The sequence below is a fragment of the Dendroctonus ponderosae genome, unplaced genomic scaffold, assembly GCF_020466585.1.
Source record: "Dendroctonus ponderosae isolate FM_Combo_2020 unplaced genomic scaffold, Dpon_F_20191213v2 Dpon_F_20191213_1, whole genome shotgun sequence".
Taxonomy (NCBI): Eukaryota; Metazoa; Arthropoda; class Insecta; order Coleoptera; family Curculionidae; genus Dendroctonus; species Dendroctonus ponderosae.
Window position 1 is genome coordinate 5,493,163 of NW_026017110.1, and position 18,556 is coordinate 5,511,718.

The following is an 18,556-nucleotide window of genomic DNA, read 5'->3' on the forward strand; positions in this document are numbered from 1 at the left end:
ATAAATACCCGGTCGTTTGAAGATGATTTTCAAAAGTTTGTAATACATTTTTCTTCAAATTGATGGATGATCCGCATTTTCTTCCACTTAAACTGCTTTAGTGTGTATAATTGTGTGTGTACTTTAATTGGAAATTTAAAAGAAGGCGAAACTCGAATAGCGTACATGAGCATCCTTAACGTAGTATTTGCAGTATCTGCAGCTTCTCCCTTGATAATTTGTTGATTCATTGTTATGAGCGTTATAAAATAAACTGCACCGAACACAATAATATCACACTCAATAATTGATAAATGAAAATCACTGTCAGTTTAATAACGCAATGTGTATTTGAAAAGTTTATCAGATAAACAGATGCACCCGCACTAAGAGAAAAATGTCGAATTCAAAGTACATTTGTGCGTCCCAAGCCTCAGGCGCGAAGAGGCCGGAGTGAGAGTCGCCGTTACGGCTCGCGGTGACCGAGAAAAATCGGTTCACCCTTCCATTAAAAGTTATCACTTCAAAAATGAATATTTGATCCAGAGAGTTTCGAGGCCAAAGCGAGAATTCTACCAGTTTCAATTAAAAACCGTCTGGCATAGATGCATATCTTCTGCGAAGCGAATAAAGTGCATTGTTTCATAATGGATTTTCCCTTAAATTTTTGGTCACACAGCAAAGTTAAAAGAGGATCTTCATTCCAGCGCTTTCGAGCACCCCTTACTTAAACCCGCGTGTGAAATAGAAGAACACACCGTCCATTACCAGGCCAATTAAAATCGAACATTGCATAATAGAGCGCATCCAATTAAATCGGGAACAGCTTAACAAGTGTTAATTTGCAACCAGAATATGCAAATGGTTCATTGTGCTGAAACAGCTACAATTATCCAAATACCATAATTGGTTGCACGTTGAACATCTGCCGCTATTGAACGAGTGCAAGAAGTGGCGACTTCATTGCAGTGGCAGATTGAACGGGGTTTCTTCATGAAATCTTGGCTTTAATAGATCTGAATAATTAAAAACCGACTGCAAATGAGACTACTTAACAGTATGCTGATACACCATTTTAAGAGCTTAAGAGGAAAACCGAAAAAGGAATGAGCAATTTTTTTCTGTCTACCAGCGACAATCGTGTGACTAGAACCAATATGGTACAGCAAGCGGCGACCGATTTTCCTTCGCTTTCTTTCCCAGGCCGTTGCCCATATCTCTTCCTACAAACCAACCGGTGGTTGCTCAACAATTCAGAAACTAAATCGCATAAATTGCGGCCGATGCAATATGCATGAGAGTCGTTCTCAATGGACCAAACAGTCCGTGTTTTATCGGTTTATGCAGATGCGGCCAATTGCAGTTGGACGCGATTTGAATTCGATTTTGAGGGAAATTTCGAATTGGCCACAATGGGGGTAGGAAATTTCGCAATTCCTTCAGATTCGTTCTTATTTGAACGAAAGCTCCGAAAGTGGCAAATTAATTAGCAGCGATGGTTTAGCTGATAGTTGTAGTAATTAATTGTTGCACAACCTAAACGGCCATCGCCTAGTTTTTGGCGTAGTTTCACTGATTTATGCCGAGATACTGACTTTGCGAGGTTGTTGGGAGAACGTCTGATTTATGCACCATCGGCACCTATCTTCCAGCAAATCAACCATTTAGCATGCTGAAGTTGAGACTGTTTGAAGCCAAGTCTTTCTAATTAATAAGCCAATTCGCTAAAGCTAAAAATCGTGCGAAATGGCCGAACAGCAATCGCGTCACGACTTTGCCAATCCAAGTAACAATTACCTGCCTACAATGCACTTTCAATTAAACTAAATATCAAATCGACTGGGAAAAAACCACAGCAGCTTTAAATGCTGTAATTACGCACATGTTAGCGGTTCTGTAAAGGGTATTTTTTTCGATCGCAGGATTTGCGCAAACCCGCTATTAGCAGGCAAATTACTTTTCATTTTTTCGAATCGAGGAATTCCATAATTGTATTTAGTTACTATTGCCTACTCGGTGCGCTTAATGGCTCCAGCTTGAGCACTTCACCCGAAGAAACCTTTTTCCAGCCGGCATTTTCACCAAAGGTTACATTCGGTTATGTAAAGACAGTACCTTGTCCTGCGGCAGTCCTGCGCCAACTGATCCGTGCAGAACATTCATCAGAAGCGATACTGATCGTGTCTTAGACGCTCGGCTTGTACCCTAAATAGCGGCTGATAGATATTTCGAGACGGATTTTATTTGGCATAGATAACGGCCGATTGCTTTAAATGGGCTGTTCGCTTTCAACATTTACGCATTGAGAAAACATGCTCCAATTCAATTCAGTGCCCACAACAGAAGAGAACGTTTCAATAGAAGAAATACTGCTTCAGTAATAACTATCTAGTCATTTTTTTTCTTTTTCGGTGAGTTTTTTAGTAAACGCTCTGTTACGCACACCCAGAGCTGGTGAGCTGTCGCTTTGGGCTGTGTGGGACTCCATCCTAGCTGTTAACCCACTAGAACCCTTTCCTCACTGCCGAGGTGGTGTTTGGCCTAGCATCACGGTCATTTCTGTCCTATTGTGGCCTCGTATTTTACTCCCTCATTATCCCTGTATATTCAATGAATTCCAGAAGAATCTTGAGGGGAGTACGCATGACCTGGTCTGGTAGAACTTGGTCCCCTCCCAGGAGTCTTCGTCTACCTGTTGCATATGACTTGCAGTGACACATGATATGTAGAGTAGTTTCGTCCTCTAATTCGCACCCCCTGCATGTCGGTTGATCGTTCAGTCCCATCCTGAAGAGGTGTTTTTTGCAGGGGGCGTGTCCTGTTAAAAAGGTCACTATCCACTAAAAAAGGTCATTTTTTACCTGCTGAGATCTAGCAGTTCACTTTTACGCACTGGTTGTGGAGGTCTCACCAACTGCCTTGCGGTAAGAAGTCGCGGTGTCTCCTCCCAGTACTTTCTGTGTTGTTCCAAGATCCACTGCCCAACTCCCGCCCTAACTTGGACATGAGATATGCCACAAGCAGGTTCTTGGTTGGTCCGTGATTGCTCGGCCTCTGCCTTAGCAAGTTCCGCAGCTATCTCGTTTCCTTTGCTCCGGTTTGTCCCATTTGGCCTAGTGAGTTTCACTCTGCTTGAGCTCCCAGTCAGGGTCGTAAGTTCTTTTACACAATCCAGCACACATTGTGACCTGATTGTGTACGATTCAAGTGCCTTTATGGTGGCTTCATCTCCGGTTACGATGGTAATGTGCTTATATGTGTATGCTCTTTCCCTCATTTTCCGGGCGCAATTTGTTAGCGCTAGAATACTTGCTTGGAAGGCGGTCGTGATTGTACCCAGCTTTAAGGTAATCCTTTTCCCAGTTTTTCTTCTTTCGACCATGCCAGCGCCTGTGCCGGACGCTGTTTTTGTGCCTTCTGTATACCATACGGAGTCTCTTTTGATAGCTGATGGAGTCGTTCCACCATCTCGCCCCTCATTTAGAACATATGTTCTGAAGGGTACCGAAATGCTTACAGTTTTGATTAGATCAGCTTTTGATCCCATGGGTTCGACTCTCTTCAGCTTTCTGAAGATCGCACTTTACGTGTCCCAATTCCGTCGCTTTCCTGAGAACTTTGTTCAGAGACTGTCGATATGTATTGATTTTGTTTCTATGCCACCATATTATGGCGGCATATGTGATTATGGGTTTCACAATGGTCACATGCGTCCAGTACGCCATCTTCGGTGAAATTCCCCATGTTTTCCCAAAAGTGCGTTTGCAGGTCCATAAAGTTTATTATCTAGTCATACTCACCTCTCTTAAGTAGGCCTGGGTAACTCAGTGAATTTTTAGAAGTTGGCGCAGTGGCTTGGTGCGCCAACCCAACGCACCGGCGCAGTAACTCAGTTCCGTTGCTGGGAAAATGTTGATGACTTTTTTAAAACTTTTTTAAATTTATTTTAAAGGCAATTTATTAATATCCAATATTTTTAAAATGTCTCAAAATTTCAGAATTTTCCAACTTTAGCCTTAAACCCTTAAGTTATATTTTCTTCTAAATGCTCAATTTTCTAAAGTTTCACTTAAAAATGCTGATAATCTCTTAAAAATGCTCTAAGTATTTTCCGCGAAAAATTATAAAATAAATACGAAAAACGAACAGAATAAGCGAAAGTTTATTACAGATTATTTGGAAATTTCGTCACCTCTATTCCTCTGAAGACTGTAGAATTCGTTAAAAAATCTGGTTTTTTAGTTTTGACTGAATTTTTTTTGCTTTGCTTTCTACTCAAAAACGCCCTATTTTGTAGAGTTTCACTTAAAAATACTGACGATCGGAGGACTTTTACGCGAAAAATTTGTAGATAAATTTATAGCTTTGCAACAAATTTACAAACACTTTTTTCAGTGTCGAATTCGGGACAAAAACGAAAATAAATTCCTACCGGTTTTTCCCGAAAACCATTATGGTTTTCTACAAAATCGATCACAAAACTAAAAGTTTTTATTCGAAAACGCAAAAAAGCATTATTTTCTGATGATTTTCTTCTTTTTTGACAATGATAGGGTGATTTCAGTGAAAAATGACAAAATTAATTTTGCTAGAAAATTCGCCCCATTCAGCTTCGAATTTGGCACAAAAACCAAATAATTTTATTCAGTTTTTTAGGGAAAGTAATTAGGAATATCTTAAAAAAACGACCAGACCAAAAGTTCGCCGCCCTCATCGCTCTGAAGATTTCTAAAGTTTCTTTAAATTTTCAGGTTATTCCAGTTTTAACAAAGTTTCTATTAAGCAATTCTTTCTACGTAACAATCGCATTATTTTTTAGTTTTACTTAAAATACTGGCAATCTTCAGGTATTTTCTGTAAAAAATTATAAGATAAATTTTATTGGAACACTCGCCTCCTTAGCCGCTTTACCAAAATGTTTGGAAAACTTATTGCAGCTTCGAATTATGGAAAAAAACCTAATAATTATTTCTAGGTCTTTTTCCAAAAAATATTTCCCCGAACTGAAAAAGCGAAAGTTTAAAATCATTTATTTGGAAAACTCTTGGAAACTGGAGTTTCTTCACTTTAAGGTCAATATTTCTAAACAACACTGTCTCTAAACAGAAAAGCCGCGTTTTTCCCAACGTTTTACTGTAAAATATTGGCAAACTGAATCTTTTATGCAAAAAATTGAAGAGATCGATTTTACAATATTATACGGACTCTATTCTGTTTCTGGGAAAATCTAGATGACCATTTTTTAGTTGTTTCAAGAAAAGTAGTAAAATGTTACTCAGAAAAAATGTTGATGTCCTTTTTTTTAAATGTGGAAATTCCGGTCTCGGGTCTCGTAAAGCTTTAATAAATGAGTCATAACTCATTAACCGATGATTTATAACTCGTTAACTCAGAGAGCGGCAACAACTCAATAGCGCAACTCAACACAGTGTTACCCAGGCCTAGTTGAAACGCACTTTAAAGTAAGGCAAAACGTATTTTAACTTAACGACTTAAAAGTGCGAGAAGTCGTTTTATGTAAAATTGGGCTGAAATGAGGCCCTTTTATGGGCTGAATCATCTGTTTCGGCACATAGCATAAGCACAAATCGAAATCAGCAAAACTTCACCTAGCGATTTCATTTGATTTGTCGAGACATTTGCGGCTGAACATGTGAAAGTTTAAGCCCAACTGGGGTCTCTTTTTAAAAAATGTTGATTGTTTTAACTCAAAACTCCCGATGGTTTAGGTCAGGTGATCGAGATGGCCTAGCTACTGTCGGTCAATTGATCGGTTTCGGAAGAAAGTCGATTTGTGACAGGAAATATTCAGGAGGAGACCATAGACCAGGAGACCGTTTGGAATCCGTCGATGCATATGGGCATTTTGATTGGAAAATTTTGTCTGAAAAAAAGCTAGATTTTTCTCACAAAGAGATCAAAAACGGGCAGAAAGTTGCTTGAGGAGGCGGTGGCAAGAAGCCCTTGTGACTCCGCTGAAATATCCTGATGGCATTAGGCAATGAAAATAGCGGAGAAACACATAGCGACCCAATCAGATCAAAATGATTGAAGAAAAGCAATCTAAGAAGAAACGGTAAAGATTGACCAAAGTCTGCGAGCATTTAACGGATGCGGGTACCGGTTCGACATCAATTAGTTGCTGTTGGGCGTGGTGTGGTCATGATTGACGGTCGATTTTTTGCCAACTTCCGCTCAAACGCCGAAAATGATGAAAGTTTCGAAAGTACATGTGCTGGCTTGACGTAATCGGGCAGCAGGAAAAAAATCAAACTTATATTAGTGGCGCATTATTGTTGCGATCGCACGCCTGACTGAAGAATCAAATTTTTGCTCGTTTTTCGGCACGCTTAGATTAACCAGTTTAGTGAAGGTGGTCATGCATGTTCCCATGGGCTGCAAATAGCCGCGGCGTTATAATATAAGAGGTGTGAAATGCTGTTACGAATACAGTCGGAAAAAAACACGATTTCAATTAGTTCGAATTTTTTGGCAACATTTGCCGGCCTGATAGCCGGATTTTGGCCCCTGGGTATCTGGGTTGTCCATTGCTGTATGCACTTATGAAACACCACTTAGCAATAGCTGGCCGCACAAAAAAAAAACACGGTTTACTAACTTAAGCCTTTAAGCGCCTTGCACACACCGCTTTGATTAAGAATTTGCTTATCAATCTGTTTAGCATTTCAAAGTGGGTTTTCGACCCGTTTGGTCAACTAGTTACGACCAGTCCGATTGCAATCGATTTGCTTGTTGGCTTGAACGGACGCGACCCAGAACAAACAGAAACCACAGCAAGGCAAGTGACATTGTCTTGTTGATAAATACCTCAAAGACGAAGTTCAAGAATTTCGTCAAGATCAAGAGCGACGACTCGCACATGGTCACCACCGACGCATCTTCAGGCGATGGGTCCGTTACCTTCGATGCACCTGCTGGCCCATTAACAGGTCGAATGCGCTCTTCTGCAACGTCATTTCTTCATCAATGGGCTTGATTGCTCCAAGTCGGATAGTGCAGTTATGCCACTATCAATCAATCACCCTGTAGAGGAATTGGAAAAAATGCTTAATTAGCATGAGGAAATGGTTTAATTGAATGCCATGCCAAGAGGAAACGGAGCGTTTGGTTCATTTTCAACTAGGGCGAGCTTTAGGGCATCTCGCACACTCACAGAGCTAGAAATCTGCAATTGGGACTTTACTGACCAGACAAAGGATGGATTGCGCAAGTTGGCGAGTTGGTTGAAAGCCACAACTTGCAGCCTTTCACCAGGTTTTTACCGGAAAAATGCCGGTTTCTACACGAGTTGCGAAAAGTTAGAAAACTGATTAAAGGCAATTGCAAGCACATTTGATTAAATCCGGTCAAGTATTTATGAAAGTCTCTATTGACTTAATTGTTAACTGTTTTTGCCCAGGCCTGAAAGGTTCAAGTAGTAGTAATCATTAGTAAACCAAAAAAAAACACAGAATTTATGCATCAACGGAATCTAAGGCCCTCAATTTGGAAGTTTCGGGCGAATTATTCGAATATCGCGTTAATTCAATGGCTTCTTCGCGTTAGTTTGGGGGTGGGCTTCTAATTTTATTTATGAAGGCGAATAACGTAGACAGATGACCGATTTTTTCGGAATGTTTTGCTAATTCCCGCAAACAGTCAGTGCAGACTTGTTTATTTTAAAAAAAAAATTGACTCCTTTGTTGCACTGAAATTTCGTACTTAATTTTCTGATTTCTAAAATTCTCTCATAAAATACAACAATATATTGTCGAAAATTGTCAACTAGGGACAACTTCTGGAAAGTTTGATTGCAAATTTGATGATAATCAAATTAGAAGAAATAATCTCTGGTTCATATTTTCAAAAACTTTTCGGCCCTTTGAAAATTTTCCAAGGAGCCGATTTTTTGGGAAAAATAAATGTTTTCAAAATACGAGTATATTGAAATCTACATCAATGCGATCCCAAGGAAGCTGGGAATACAACGAACTCATTATAAAACACGCTAAAAGTTTCAGTTTCGAAATCATCGATATTTTCGGTACATTTTATGCGTTTTTTGAGCATTCACGATTTCTTCCCTTTCATTGATCGCAACACTTTATCAATGCACCTTTGTGAGCTTCTTAAGGCAAAAGGAATCGATTGAGCGCAAAAAACACGCATGTAAAATTTAGAGTTTTTGTCGAAAATTTTCTACCTAAGTGTGGGGATCGATTTATTCAAAAAATGTATTTTTTTTCAAATTGCGTTGAAATCTACGTCATTGTGATCTCGAGGAAGCGATAAATGCAACGAACTATTTGAAAATCAGGCCAGAAGTTTCAGTTCCGAAATAATCGGTATTTTCTGTACATTTTATGCGTTTTTTGAGCATTCACGATCTTTAACCGACGATTTCTTCCTAATTATTGATCCAGACGCTTCATAAATGCACTTTTGTTATGTTCTTAAAGCGCAAGGAATCAATTGAGCCCAAAAAACACGCATGTAAAACTTTGATTCTTCCGAAAATTTTCTGTAAGCGTCGATTTATTGAAAAACATAAATTTTCTCAAATTGCGTTGAAATCTACGTCATTGTGTTCTCAAGGATACTATAAATGCATTGAACTCATTGGAAAACAGTTTCGAAATAATCGATATTTTCGGTAAAATTAAAATAAATACATATTTTCTCAAAATGCCTTGAACTGTACATCATTGTCCATCATCGTCAATGCAACGAACTAGTCGAAAAACACGACAGAAGATTCAGTTCAGGAAATAATCGATATTTTCGGTCCACTTTAAGCGCTTTTTGAGCGTTCGTTGTCCGTATGTGCTAAATGTTGAGTCGTTTTTACCATTTTTCTGTGTTCGATATATTTTGTTTTATATTGTCCGTACCATTCGCTTTGTCCATCAGATCTATTAAAATTGTTCTTTTGCAATAAAGCATATTTTGGTTTGATTGGATTTGATTTATTCAAAAAATGTGCCCCAGAAAGCCGTAAACTTGGCAAAGGAATGCCAAAAGAGGCAATTACGAGCTCCAACAATTAATCGGATTTTCGACGCATGACTTTCCGAATGGTTGAGCACCGTCGGAAAGAAATTGGCTCGTGATTTCGGCCAGACTTTGGGCAAAAAATAAAGGAAAGTGCCGGAATTCGTAAAATCTAATTTGGTAACTGCGATTGTACCAATGACCTATTAGGTGCAGTGATTTACGACGATAAATGCACGCTTAGAAGCCGCCGATCTGTTGCAAACTAAGCCCCAGGCCGGAATCGAGTTTTCGAATTCGATCTTGATCTTAACACAGCTGGAGGAGCTTCTAGCTGCTATGCTCAATCGACTGCCCTTTCGCTTCAAAGGTCCCCAATTTGCGAGTTAATTGCACACCTTTGCCCCGCTTTTCAGCTAATTTCAAGGCATTTCCATGCAATTGCAACCGATTTAAGGTCGACGTTGTCTGGCATTAAGCAATCGAATTAGGTAAATTGCTTGGCACAGTTGGCAATTAAACCTTTTAACCACACAAAAGATACGAAGATGTTGATGTCTTTGTGGCCGATTTTCCAGAATCACTACTGACCTAAGTATATATTTTTTCCAAATCGCAAATAGAAGCCATTTGGCAATTGGAACGACTTATCGGAATGTTTGCTTGTTTGCAAGACGCGGCATTTTCAAACGTGAAAAAAAATGCCTTCATGATAGTTCGCATTCGATCGGCAAAACGATGAAAAAATACAAAGAGTGACTGGTAGATCCCAGGTTTTTGGGCGAAATAAGCAAGGGCCCCTTGTAGACGAATTAGGTAAGGGCGAGGCACCGCAACTGGTCGAATCCTCGACTTGATTGGAGTTTCATTAGCGATCTTTACTTACCAAGCAACGAACTTGTCTTCGAATTCGCCCAAAGAGAAATAAAGATCGATTCGTAATGGTTTTAGATGGGTGACATGGAGTAGTTGATCACTCAGAACCCGTCGGCTGACGACTGCCAATTTTCAAGAATCTGGGTCTAGTGGTACGCCGGAAAACAGAAGAAAAAAATGGAGTAGGCGAACATCGCTGCGGGCGCAAAACTAGCGAATGGTATCGAACGGTCGAATATGCAACCATGTGCAACCCATTTTTTTCCCTCCGAACCCTCCACCGTAATTGTTATACATTTTACCATTCGGGCTCACGGTATGGCCCCCCGATTGCCCAGATTTAGTATATAAGCGCTCCGGATACCTCTCCAAAGCATCACTTCTTGCAGTTTGGTCGGTTTATACACACACACAAACGAATCCGCCATGAACGTTTTGGTGAGTTTTGCCATTTTCGTGACTAAGTAGTGACTTTTTTAAGGGGTCTTTCAGAGTATTCTTATAGTAAATTGCAGTAGTATGCTAATCAAGCGCCAGCAGGCTTTAATCAATTCGGCATAATAATGAACTGGTTTCATTGATTGCAATGTCTATGCCAGCTCGATAATCGGGTGTTTTTGCTCTTTCAGGCCGTAACAATCTTGGCTGCTGTCGCCACCCTCAGTGCTGCTTTCCCAGGAGGACACGGAGGCGGCCATGGATACATCGGTGGCCCTGCATTCGGTAAGCCCCAAAACCTCCCCTAAATTTGCGCAATTTTCCATTACGCAACCCTCCATTATTTCAAAAGTGAAATTTTTGTGTCGCAATGCGGCAGTTCTGTTCTGGTTGCTCGGCTTAATGGACTGTTTCCCAGCGATTTTGCCTAATTAAGTACGCTTATGTCCACCGGTTGGTTGTTCAACAGCTGCAACGGTCGTTACGGCCTTTGCAGGAAAGCGGCAGGTTTTCCTATATGGCGACATACGTTGATCAATGTCTTTAATCTGTTTTGAGACATTTCCTTGTACTTTCATCCACTGCCTTTGGCGCACTTTAAATTCCTTAAAGTCCGTTCTCCAAATTTAGTCCAAACAGTTCAAAACACATTCCTTTTCTTGCACAATCGAAGGAAGCAACATCAGGTACCATCATGGCAACACATTTATTGGAGTAGAAAGTCGCGTTTTTGATTGAGCCCCTTTCTTGCAGATGGCGGATGTGGTCCACATGGAGGTGACGGTGCTGGTGGCGCCGGATGCGGTGGAGGATTTGGAGGCGGTGCCGGGGGCGGTTTTGCCGTCGGCGGCGCCGGAGGCGGCTTTTACGGAAGCGAAGCTGCCGGTCCCACCTACGTCCAAGTAAGTAAACCCAGCTCTAGAAATGGGGCGTTTTGTCAACTCTCTCCTTTAGGGGCCCGCTGCTGGAGGCAAGACCCTGTTAGGACCCGCTGAAGGCCCCAACAACATCCAGGGAGCCTCCCAAGGACCAACCAACCTTGCCGGACCCCAACAAGGACCTGCCAGCATCGTCGGACCCAGCCAGGGTAAGTTCGCGTCTTTTCCAGAGACTCTGGATCTGGACTTTACATGAAATGCCTCCCTTAGGAACCGCCAGCGTGATTGGACCCACTAACGGAGGTGCTCATATCGTCGGAGCTGCCCAAGCCCCCATCACTTACTCTGAAGGAGTCGCTGTTTCTACCGGAGGATTGGGAGGTGGTGCCGGAGGCGCTGGAGGTTTCGGAGGTAAGAGCTGTTGTTTGAAGCGCCCCAATTGGCCAGCACTGATTTGTTTCGAACAATTTCAGGTGGATTAGGAGGTGGTCATGGAGGCGCTGGACTCGGTGGTGGATACGGAGGCTACGGAGGCCACGGAGGATACGGAGGTAAACACTACTAGGTTCGTTCATTTCTCATCTTTATTAATCATCGGCGGCCCCGAAAGGGGCGCTGATGGCAGCAGCAAAACCATCACCTAACACGCCACATTTACCTCCTAAGCTATACTAACTCGACACTGTGACCAACTGTAAAATAGGCTAGAAACACCCTGCTTGAGCTTGAAAAGTCCCCGGCTGGACAGTGGTGATCGTGAATGTTTTGCAGGTTCATCAGCAGGTCACATTAGCTACGATGGCGGAGTACTCAAAGGGCCCATCACCGTCCCAGTGGTAATCAAAGGTTCTTCTGGCAAAATCGTAGCTGATGGCCTTTACGGACTCCCCGATGGACACTACTAGACCGACCATAGGCAAACCAATTCTTTCAGTATTACGACTTTACTTATTCGTTGTTAGTCTCTATTTTTCGCGTAGCCTTATTTACCTAAGATCGTCACAACACACACATTTACGTTAATTTCGTCGTCATCATTATTTCTCCTTGGCTCTCTCATTTTCATGTTTCGTGCTCAAAAAAACGGTTCGCTTGTAGGCACTCGCTGTTTTAGAGCTTGAGCAGTTCACGTCGAACATGCTTTTTTTGAGCATTACCTGTGATTTTTTCATTATGTACGAGCTTGGTGTTATCATCATGTTATTTAATATGTATAGTTTTTATGTTTTTTACTTGTACAAATGTATATGCGTTAATAAATGACTCTTTTTAAAAAATACCAGTTTCATTTCAACAAACCATCCTATGCCCAATTGGTGTTAGCTTTTAGCTAATATCTCAACAATCATTTGAGCTAGCGAGCTCATTAAGCGCACTGAATTGCGCAAAGTTCCATTGAACATCAGCTTGGGAATGCGACTAGTCTTTCTATATCAAGCAAATTTGCTTTCTCCTTTCGTGGGATCAATAGTTCATGATTCAGAAACATGCCTTCCCCTGCTAAAGGCGGAATTTAATTTTGCTTAGTTCGACTCTGAACAGACTTTTCATTAAGAGTAGCAATAACTTGAAGCAGCACGCAAAAGCTCAAAAATAATAGTAGAACATTAGCAATCAGTCCTGGTTGTATACAAAGGATTATAAATGTATCATAGTTATAAGCAGAAAACACCAACAAAACACAGTAAAACCTGACAACTTTGCCAACAAAATTTTTTTTTCTCAATATATCTTGTATACAGGGTGATTCAAATTTGACGTCATTTCTTTTAAGGGGTAATAGGGGCTCACTTGGAAGGTACGAGAAAAATATTGAAATTTTTTTTCGATAATTTCTAGAAGATATTAACAGTTGAAAATCGAATTTCAACTTTGTTATTAAGCATTATTTTGACAGTGTTCCATGTTTAATTGGTAGCATATTGGAATACTCAAGCATTCAAAAGAAAAATTACAATCTGCTTCAAATTACGAAAATTTTTTATATTAAAAAAGTTCTCTTCTTCAATTTTTTGATGAAAAGTCAAAGCGGCAATTATGTTTTTTGTCATCAACAGATAGTTACAGGTGGATAATGGCCCTTGTCAATAACAACAAAAATTTGTCAAACTGTGACTTACTTTGAATTTCCTTTCACGAATTTGCGATTAGTTCAGGGGAAATGCTACAGTAACATAATAACCTTGAAAATATTGTTGTCGTTTTTCTAATATAGTTTTTTGCAAATTTCTCAGTTTCTAATTACAATTAATTTTTTTACTATTTTTCTGTACTCTTAAATCAACGCCAGACAACACCTCCAGAGGAATGATGCCAATTTTGAATCACCCTGTATAATAGCGAATGCAATTGTCAATTAGTTGAAAATGCGATTGAATAATCTTGCATAGCACTTGCCACAATGATTAGTTTTTCGTTGAAAAATCAACGAAGTTCTAGTACTTTTTGCAGTAAAAAGATCAAATTTTTGCGCATTGATAATAAATTCAGCAAATCAGCGATTTGAGTTTATTATCATTGAAAATTGCTTCCAATTCAATCCAATCAATCAAGCCGCAAAGTGCAACTAATGCACCAAAGAAATTAACGTCCGGAACAACATTGGAGTAGTAAAAGCACAATCTCCAATAGCGAGCGCTTTCGAAAACCGCCCAGTGCAATTTGGCCGCCTTAGAAAAGTTCCTAAAAAGAGGGTTTTTGGTTCAAAACTAGACTCAAGATTTAAGCCCTTTGGCCTTATTAAAGAGCTTTAATTTTCAGCTGTTGTTCCTTTCTCCTTTACAATTTCCATATTCATTGTCCTCGCAATTGCAAGTGAACGAATGCAACTGGTTACTGGCCTATATAAAATGACTGGGAAGGTCAACGGTGCAGGGTATTTCTTCATTTTGCATTATTATTCAGATTTAGTCCTAAGAAAATTCTCAGCCAGTTGCAGTACATTCTAATACTCCCATAGTGGCAGTTGCGGTTCAAAATGCATCGACTACTGGTGAGGATTTTCTGTTCCTACTGTAGAGTATTTAACAGAATTATTCCAGAGCTTCTTGATGTTGCTGGCGCCTATTGTCGCCCTTCCTGCGGACCGCTGGCCCAACCTTGGACCATCGAGGCACGAAATCGTCATTACTCCCGCTTCAGATCACAGTAAGTTGAATCTTTTAAGCCTCCGGATGCTGATCAAAGTGTTTTTTCAGTTCCAACCGAATATCCCCACAACAGTGCCAAGAAGGAGCCGATTTATCACTCGACTTATGCGGCCATCAACCAGATTTACCCCTCCGAAGAGGAGCGACCTTCTAAACTGTACCCGCCGCCGGAAGTGCATTCCGGATACGGACACCATACCGAAGAGAGGAAGCACCACATTGACGAGAAACTGTTGCGCAAGCACTACGAAGACTATCTGGATAAGCAGGCCAAGTTCAAGAAGAACCTGCTGGAAAAGGCGCTGTTCAAGACAGTGGATGTGACTGCGAAGATCGCCAAATCCACGGTGGATTTTGTGACCAAGATTGCCATCGAAACCGCTGCCAAGCTGGCAAAAAATGGGGCAAAACACGTGATTCACAAGAAGGACGAGAAGTTGCATAATCCGGCCAATCACCACTACTACTGATGATTGGAGGCGCTTGGTAGTAATCACACTAGCTTAGATTCATGTCAGCACTTTCCTTAGGTCTAGTCATAGTTGTTAAAAGGACAAGGAAGTTTTTGGAGAATGTAAATAAAGTCAAAGTATGAACAATGAAAGACTTTCGGTATCAGCAGAGCCGTCACGAGCTTTTGATATAGGCAAGTGCAGATTTCGAAATTCGCTAACCTCAGGCACCCCCAGGACCGGTTTCGAGCCTATTAGCTCTCATCAACTGGGTTCAGCCGGAAATTAGCGATTCCGAAACATGCACTTTATAATACCAATGTATTCACATCGGCGTGAATTGCCATGATTTTAATGCTTGGTTTTCATCAGGCCAGAACAAATTCAATAAAAATAATTGAAAGAAAATACGATGTGGTTTGCTTTATCAATATTTACGAAAGTCTGCTTTTTCGCATTGGGCCGAATAACCATAACCAGCACAAACCAGCTCAATGGATGAACTTACAATTGGCCTTTTGGTCATCAGGTTTCTTCTGTTTCTATCTGAATTTTGGCGAAACACGATATTTTTACGTTTGTTAAATGGAAAAGTAACCAGACATGGTCTGCTTTACTCTTTTGCTTCCCCCTGCAGATGGCAGTTAATTTATTTCAATGGACGAGGCTCAGAACAGCTACAGCTCGATTCAGGACAGTCTAAGCTCAGTTTAGATGAATCAGAGTTTATAAGCCGAAACGTACGTTCTAAAGCATCCGATTTGGTTGAAGGGGGTTTCGTAAGGGAAGGAAATGAATAATTGAAAACTCATCAAAATTATTTGTGAATTTTGATCAAACTCTCCAATCCAATTGCCAATCTAAGGGATGATTAAGATTAACTCTGCTAATTTGGCGGCTGTTAAATGCAAAACTTCTTGTATGAATTATACCAACGTATTCTGTTAGTAAAAGCAGAAAACTGATTTGTAATAGGCAAATTCTTGACAAACTCGTGGACTTGCAATAAATAAACTAATATAGCATTTTGTCCAGATACAAACAGTTATTGCAATCCTGCTTCACCCTCACACCCTCACACGGTATATTACATGTTCGGCGCAGTTATTCATACTTTTCCTCCTCAAGTTTTCAGTTACTTTCTCATTTCTCAATGGGTCCTAATCCCTCCTTTGCAATGTTCAACATATTTAAATCCTTTTGAATTTGCAACAGATCGATAGAACTAGGAATTATCAATCAGTTTACTGCTAAATGCATCCAAACCGTTCCGCTGCCGCATATCGGGGCAAATAATGTGAAATCCTGCCTCTAGGGGAACAAATATTCGACTCTTTTGTTCACCAAATACCACACATATCCAGCAAAGGTGTGGTTTGCGCTCGAAGTCAACGCCTTGATTTTTTCTCCTCGACAAATACGTAACTTTACAAGGGCAGGAATGTTTACGATTGGCTGTATGCATGTTTTCACACACTGGACTTACTACAATTGAACGCCTGGCAGATGAAGAAAATAAAAAATTGTGGTTTCTCTGGATTAATGTATACAGGGTGATTCAAAATTGGCGTCATTTCTCTGGAGGTGTTGTCTGGCGGTGTTTTAGCAGTGCAGAAAAAATAGCAAAAAAAATTAATTGTTATTAAACTGAGAAATTTGCAAAATACTATATTAGAAAAACGGCAACAATGTTTTTTAAGGTAATCTGCCTAATTAACATTGCATAAATACCTGTTTGTTAAGGATTTTTTAACTGAACGTCAAAATTTACGTATACAGAATAGCAATAAGTCGATCCCGCCGTTTAAGCTAATATACAGGATGATTCAAAATTGGCGTAATTTCTTTTAAGGGGGAATAAGGGCTTGACTTGGGGACTGCGACAAAAATATTGAAATTTTTTTTCCGATAACTTTTAGAAGATACAGGGCGATTCAAAATTGGCATAATTCCTCTGGAGGTGTTGTCTGCGATGTTTTAGGAGTACAGAAAAAATATTGAAAAAAATTAATTGTTATTAAAAACTGAGAAATTTGCAAGAAAATATATTAGAAAAACGGCAACAATGTTTTCTAAGGTAATCTGCCTAATTAACAGTACGTAAATATCTGTTGCTCGTAATTATTTAAAACTCCGGTAACCATGAATAAATAGAGAAAATGACAATAAGATGGAGAAGGATAAACGGTAAAATCAACAGGAATCGTTGAATGACGGAACCTATTTCGAAACTCATAACCTCGAATTATTAATTTGTATACAAATTACAAAAACATACATTTGAGTCTGTAACTTCAAACAAGTGCCTGTGTAAACACCTTATTATGCACTCTTCTCGTATTCGGTTAATTAACTCCTGTTCAATTTATACCGGTGTTTAGTAATCCATTGGTTTAATGTGATCTTACATACGTGGTAGGAATGTAGCCGGTATTTATTTGGTGCCTGGGAAAGTGTCAGTGGTTGTGCAATGTTCTGAGTGCCCCTGAAAGGCTCTGCTGAAATTATGTCCAATACTTGTTCCTCTGTGTCTGGAACCCGAACATCTATTGTCGTCCACTATCTTCCTGGAACCACTCTCCTCGCCCTTTGTTGGCCCCAGAAGATAACTTTTGAAATTAAAAAAAAATTCTTAATTTGAAGCAAAGATCGTAATATTTGTTTTTGAATGCTTAAGTATATATGCTTAAGTAATATGCTTCCAACTAAACATGGAACACTTTCAAAATAATGCTTAATGGCAAAGTTGAAATTCGATTTTCAACTGTTAATATCTTCTAGAAATTATCGAAAAAAAATTTTCAATATTTTTCTCGTATATTCAAGTGAGCCCCTATTACCGCTTAAACGGAATGACGCCAATTTTGAATCACCCTGTATACAGTGTGGTCCCAAAATTGCGTTTTTAAAACATTTCTTCTGTATTGCCCACAAGTATCTATTTTTTGCTTACAATCATAAATGTTGTTTTGTAATGTAAATATGTTTGGTTGATGTTTCAAAACGTTGAAGAAAGATACAGGGTGTCCACATATAAATGCTTCAAAACGTGTAGTACTGAACAAGTAGGCAAACCGTAACTGTTTTTTTGTTTATTTAAGGGCAACAGCCCCTTGAAAAAACGACAAGAAATTTGGTCGTTTGCAATATCTGGTATCTACAAAGGCCTACTTTAAAGAACCCAGTTTCAGATCAAAAGAACCCCAAGCAAACCTCTGGTTGTGATTTGAAAATATTATATTTGTCAAAACTGAAAAATCACCCTATTGAGACGATATCTTGATGTCAACTTTTGAAAATCTGTAAAATTCGACGCAATTAACTAAAACTTTGATGTGTTTGTTCTTCCGCAAGCCAAAAAATATTTTTTCCGGCAGAAAAACGCCAACAAACCGGCAAGGTCGAGATAGAAATCAATTAAGGCAACGCGCACAGTAATTAGCAATTGGCCCCACTTGTCCTGACGATTCTGACTCAATCTGCCGAATTATTGACAAATTTGAACTTGAAAAATTCCGTTTTCACACCTTACCTGTAGCCTAAAATAGGGCAATTTGCGGAAGAAATGTTCCATAAGCCCTGCCAGAGTTTCTGTTATGTAAAGTTTCCCGGCGGCCTTAATTTCGTTGGAAAAAAGCCGCGCAATTAAAGCGCTGAACTTAAGCAGCGGCTAATTATTAATGAATGCAAAATGTGATAATTGCCACCGATGTATGCACCATTTCTAATCTAATCAGGGACGGGGGAGAAAGCAGTACTTTCAGAGGGCTTTATGAAGGAAATGTCCATATTT

General features: G+C 39.9%; 2 protein-coding genes across 3 annotated transcripts; both read left to right on the top strand.

Annotated features, from left to right (window-relative positions):
* Nucleotides 1-10,181: 10,181 nt before the first annotated feature.
* LOC109539652 (pupal cuticle protein 36) lies at nucleotides 10,182-12,326 on the top strand. 2 transcript variants are annotated; one of them, XM_019907542.2, is made up of 7 exons: nucleotides 10,182-10,284; nucleotides 10,476-10,569; nucleotides 11,038-11,186; nucleotides 11,239-11,371; nucleotides 11,433-11,573; nucleotides 11,636-11,713; nucleotides 11,934-12,326. In XM_019907542.2, exons 1-7 carry the CDS (start codon nucleotides 10,273-10,275, stop codon nucleotides 12,065-12,067), a joined length of 741 nt encoding a protein of 246 aa, XP_019763101.1. In that variant the 5' UTR covers nucleotides 10,182-10,272; the 3' UTR covers nucleotides 12,068-12,326. The 2 variants fall into 2 exon arrangements, with proteins under 2 accessions (XP_019763101.1, XP_019763107.1); XM_019907548.2 differs by having other exon boundaries at nucleotides 11,636-11,727; nucleotides 11,934-12,025.
* Nucleotides 12,327-13,594: 1,268 nt separating this feature from the next.
* Nucleotides 13,595-15,166, top strand: LOC125505811. The gene is made up of 3 exons (XM_048670422.1): nucleotides 13,595-14,154; nucleotides 14,204-14,309; nucleotides 14,360-15,166. Exons 1-3 carry the CDS (start codon nucleotides 14,140-14,142, stop codon nucleotides 14,779-14,781), a joined length of 543 nt encoding a protein of 180 aa, XP_048526379.1. The 5' UTR covers nucleotides 13,595-14,139; the 3' UTR covers nucleotides 14,782-15,166.
* The last annotated feature ends 3,390 nt before the right edge of the window (nucleotides 15,167-18,556 follow it).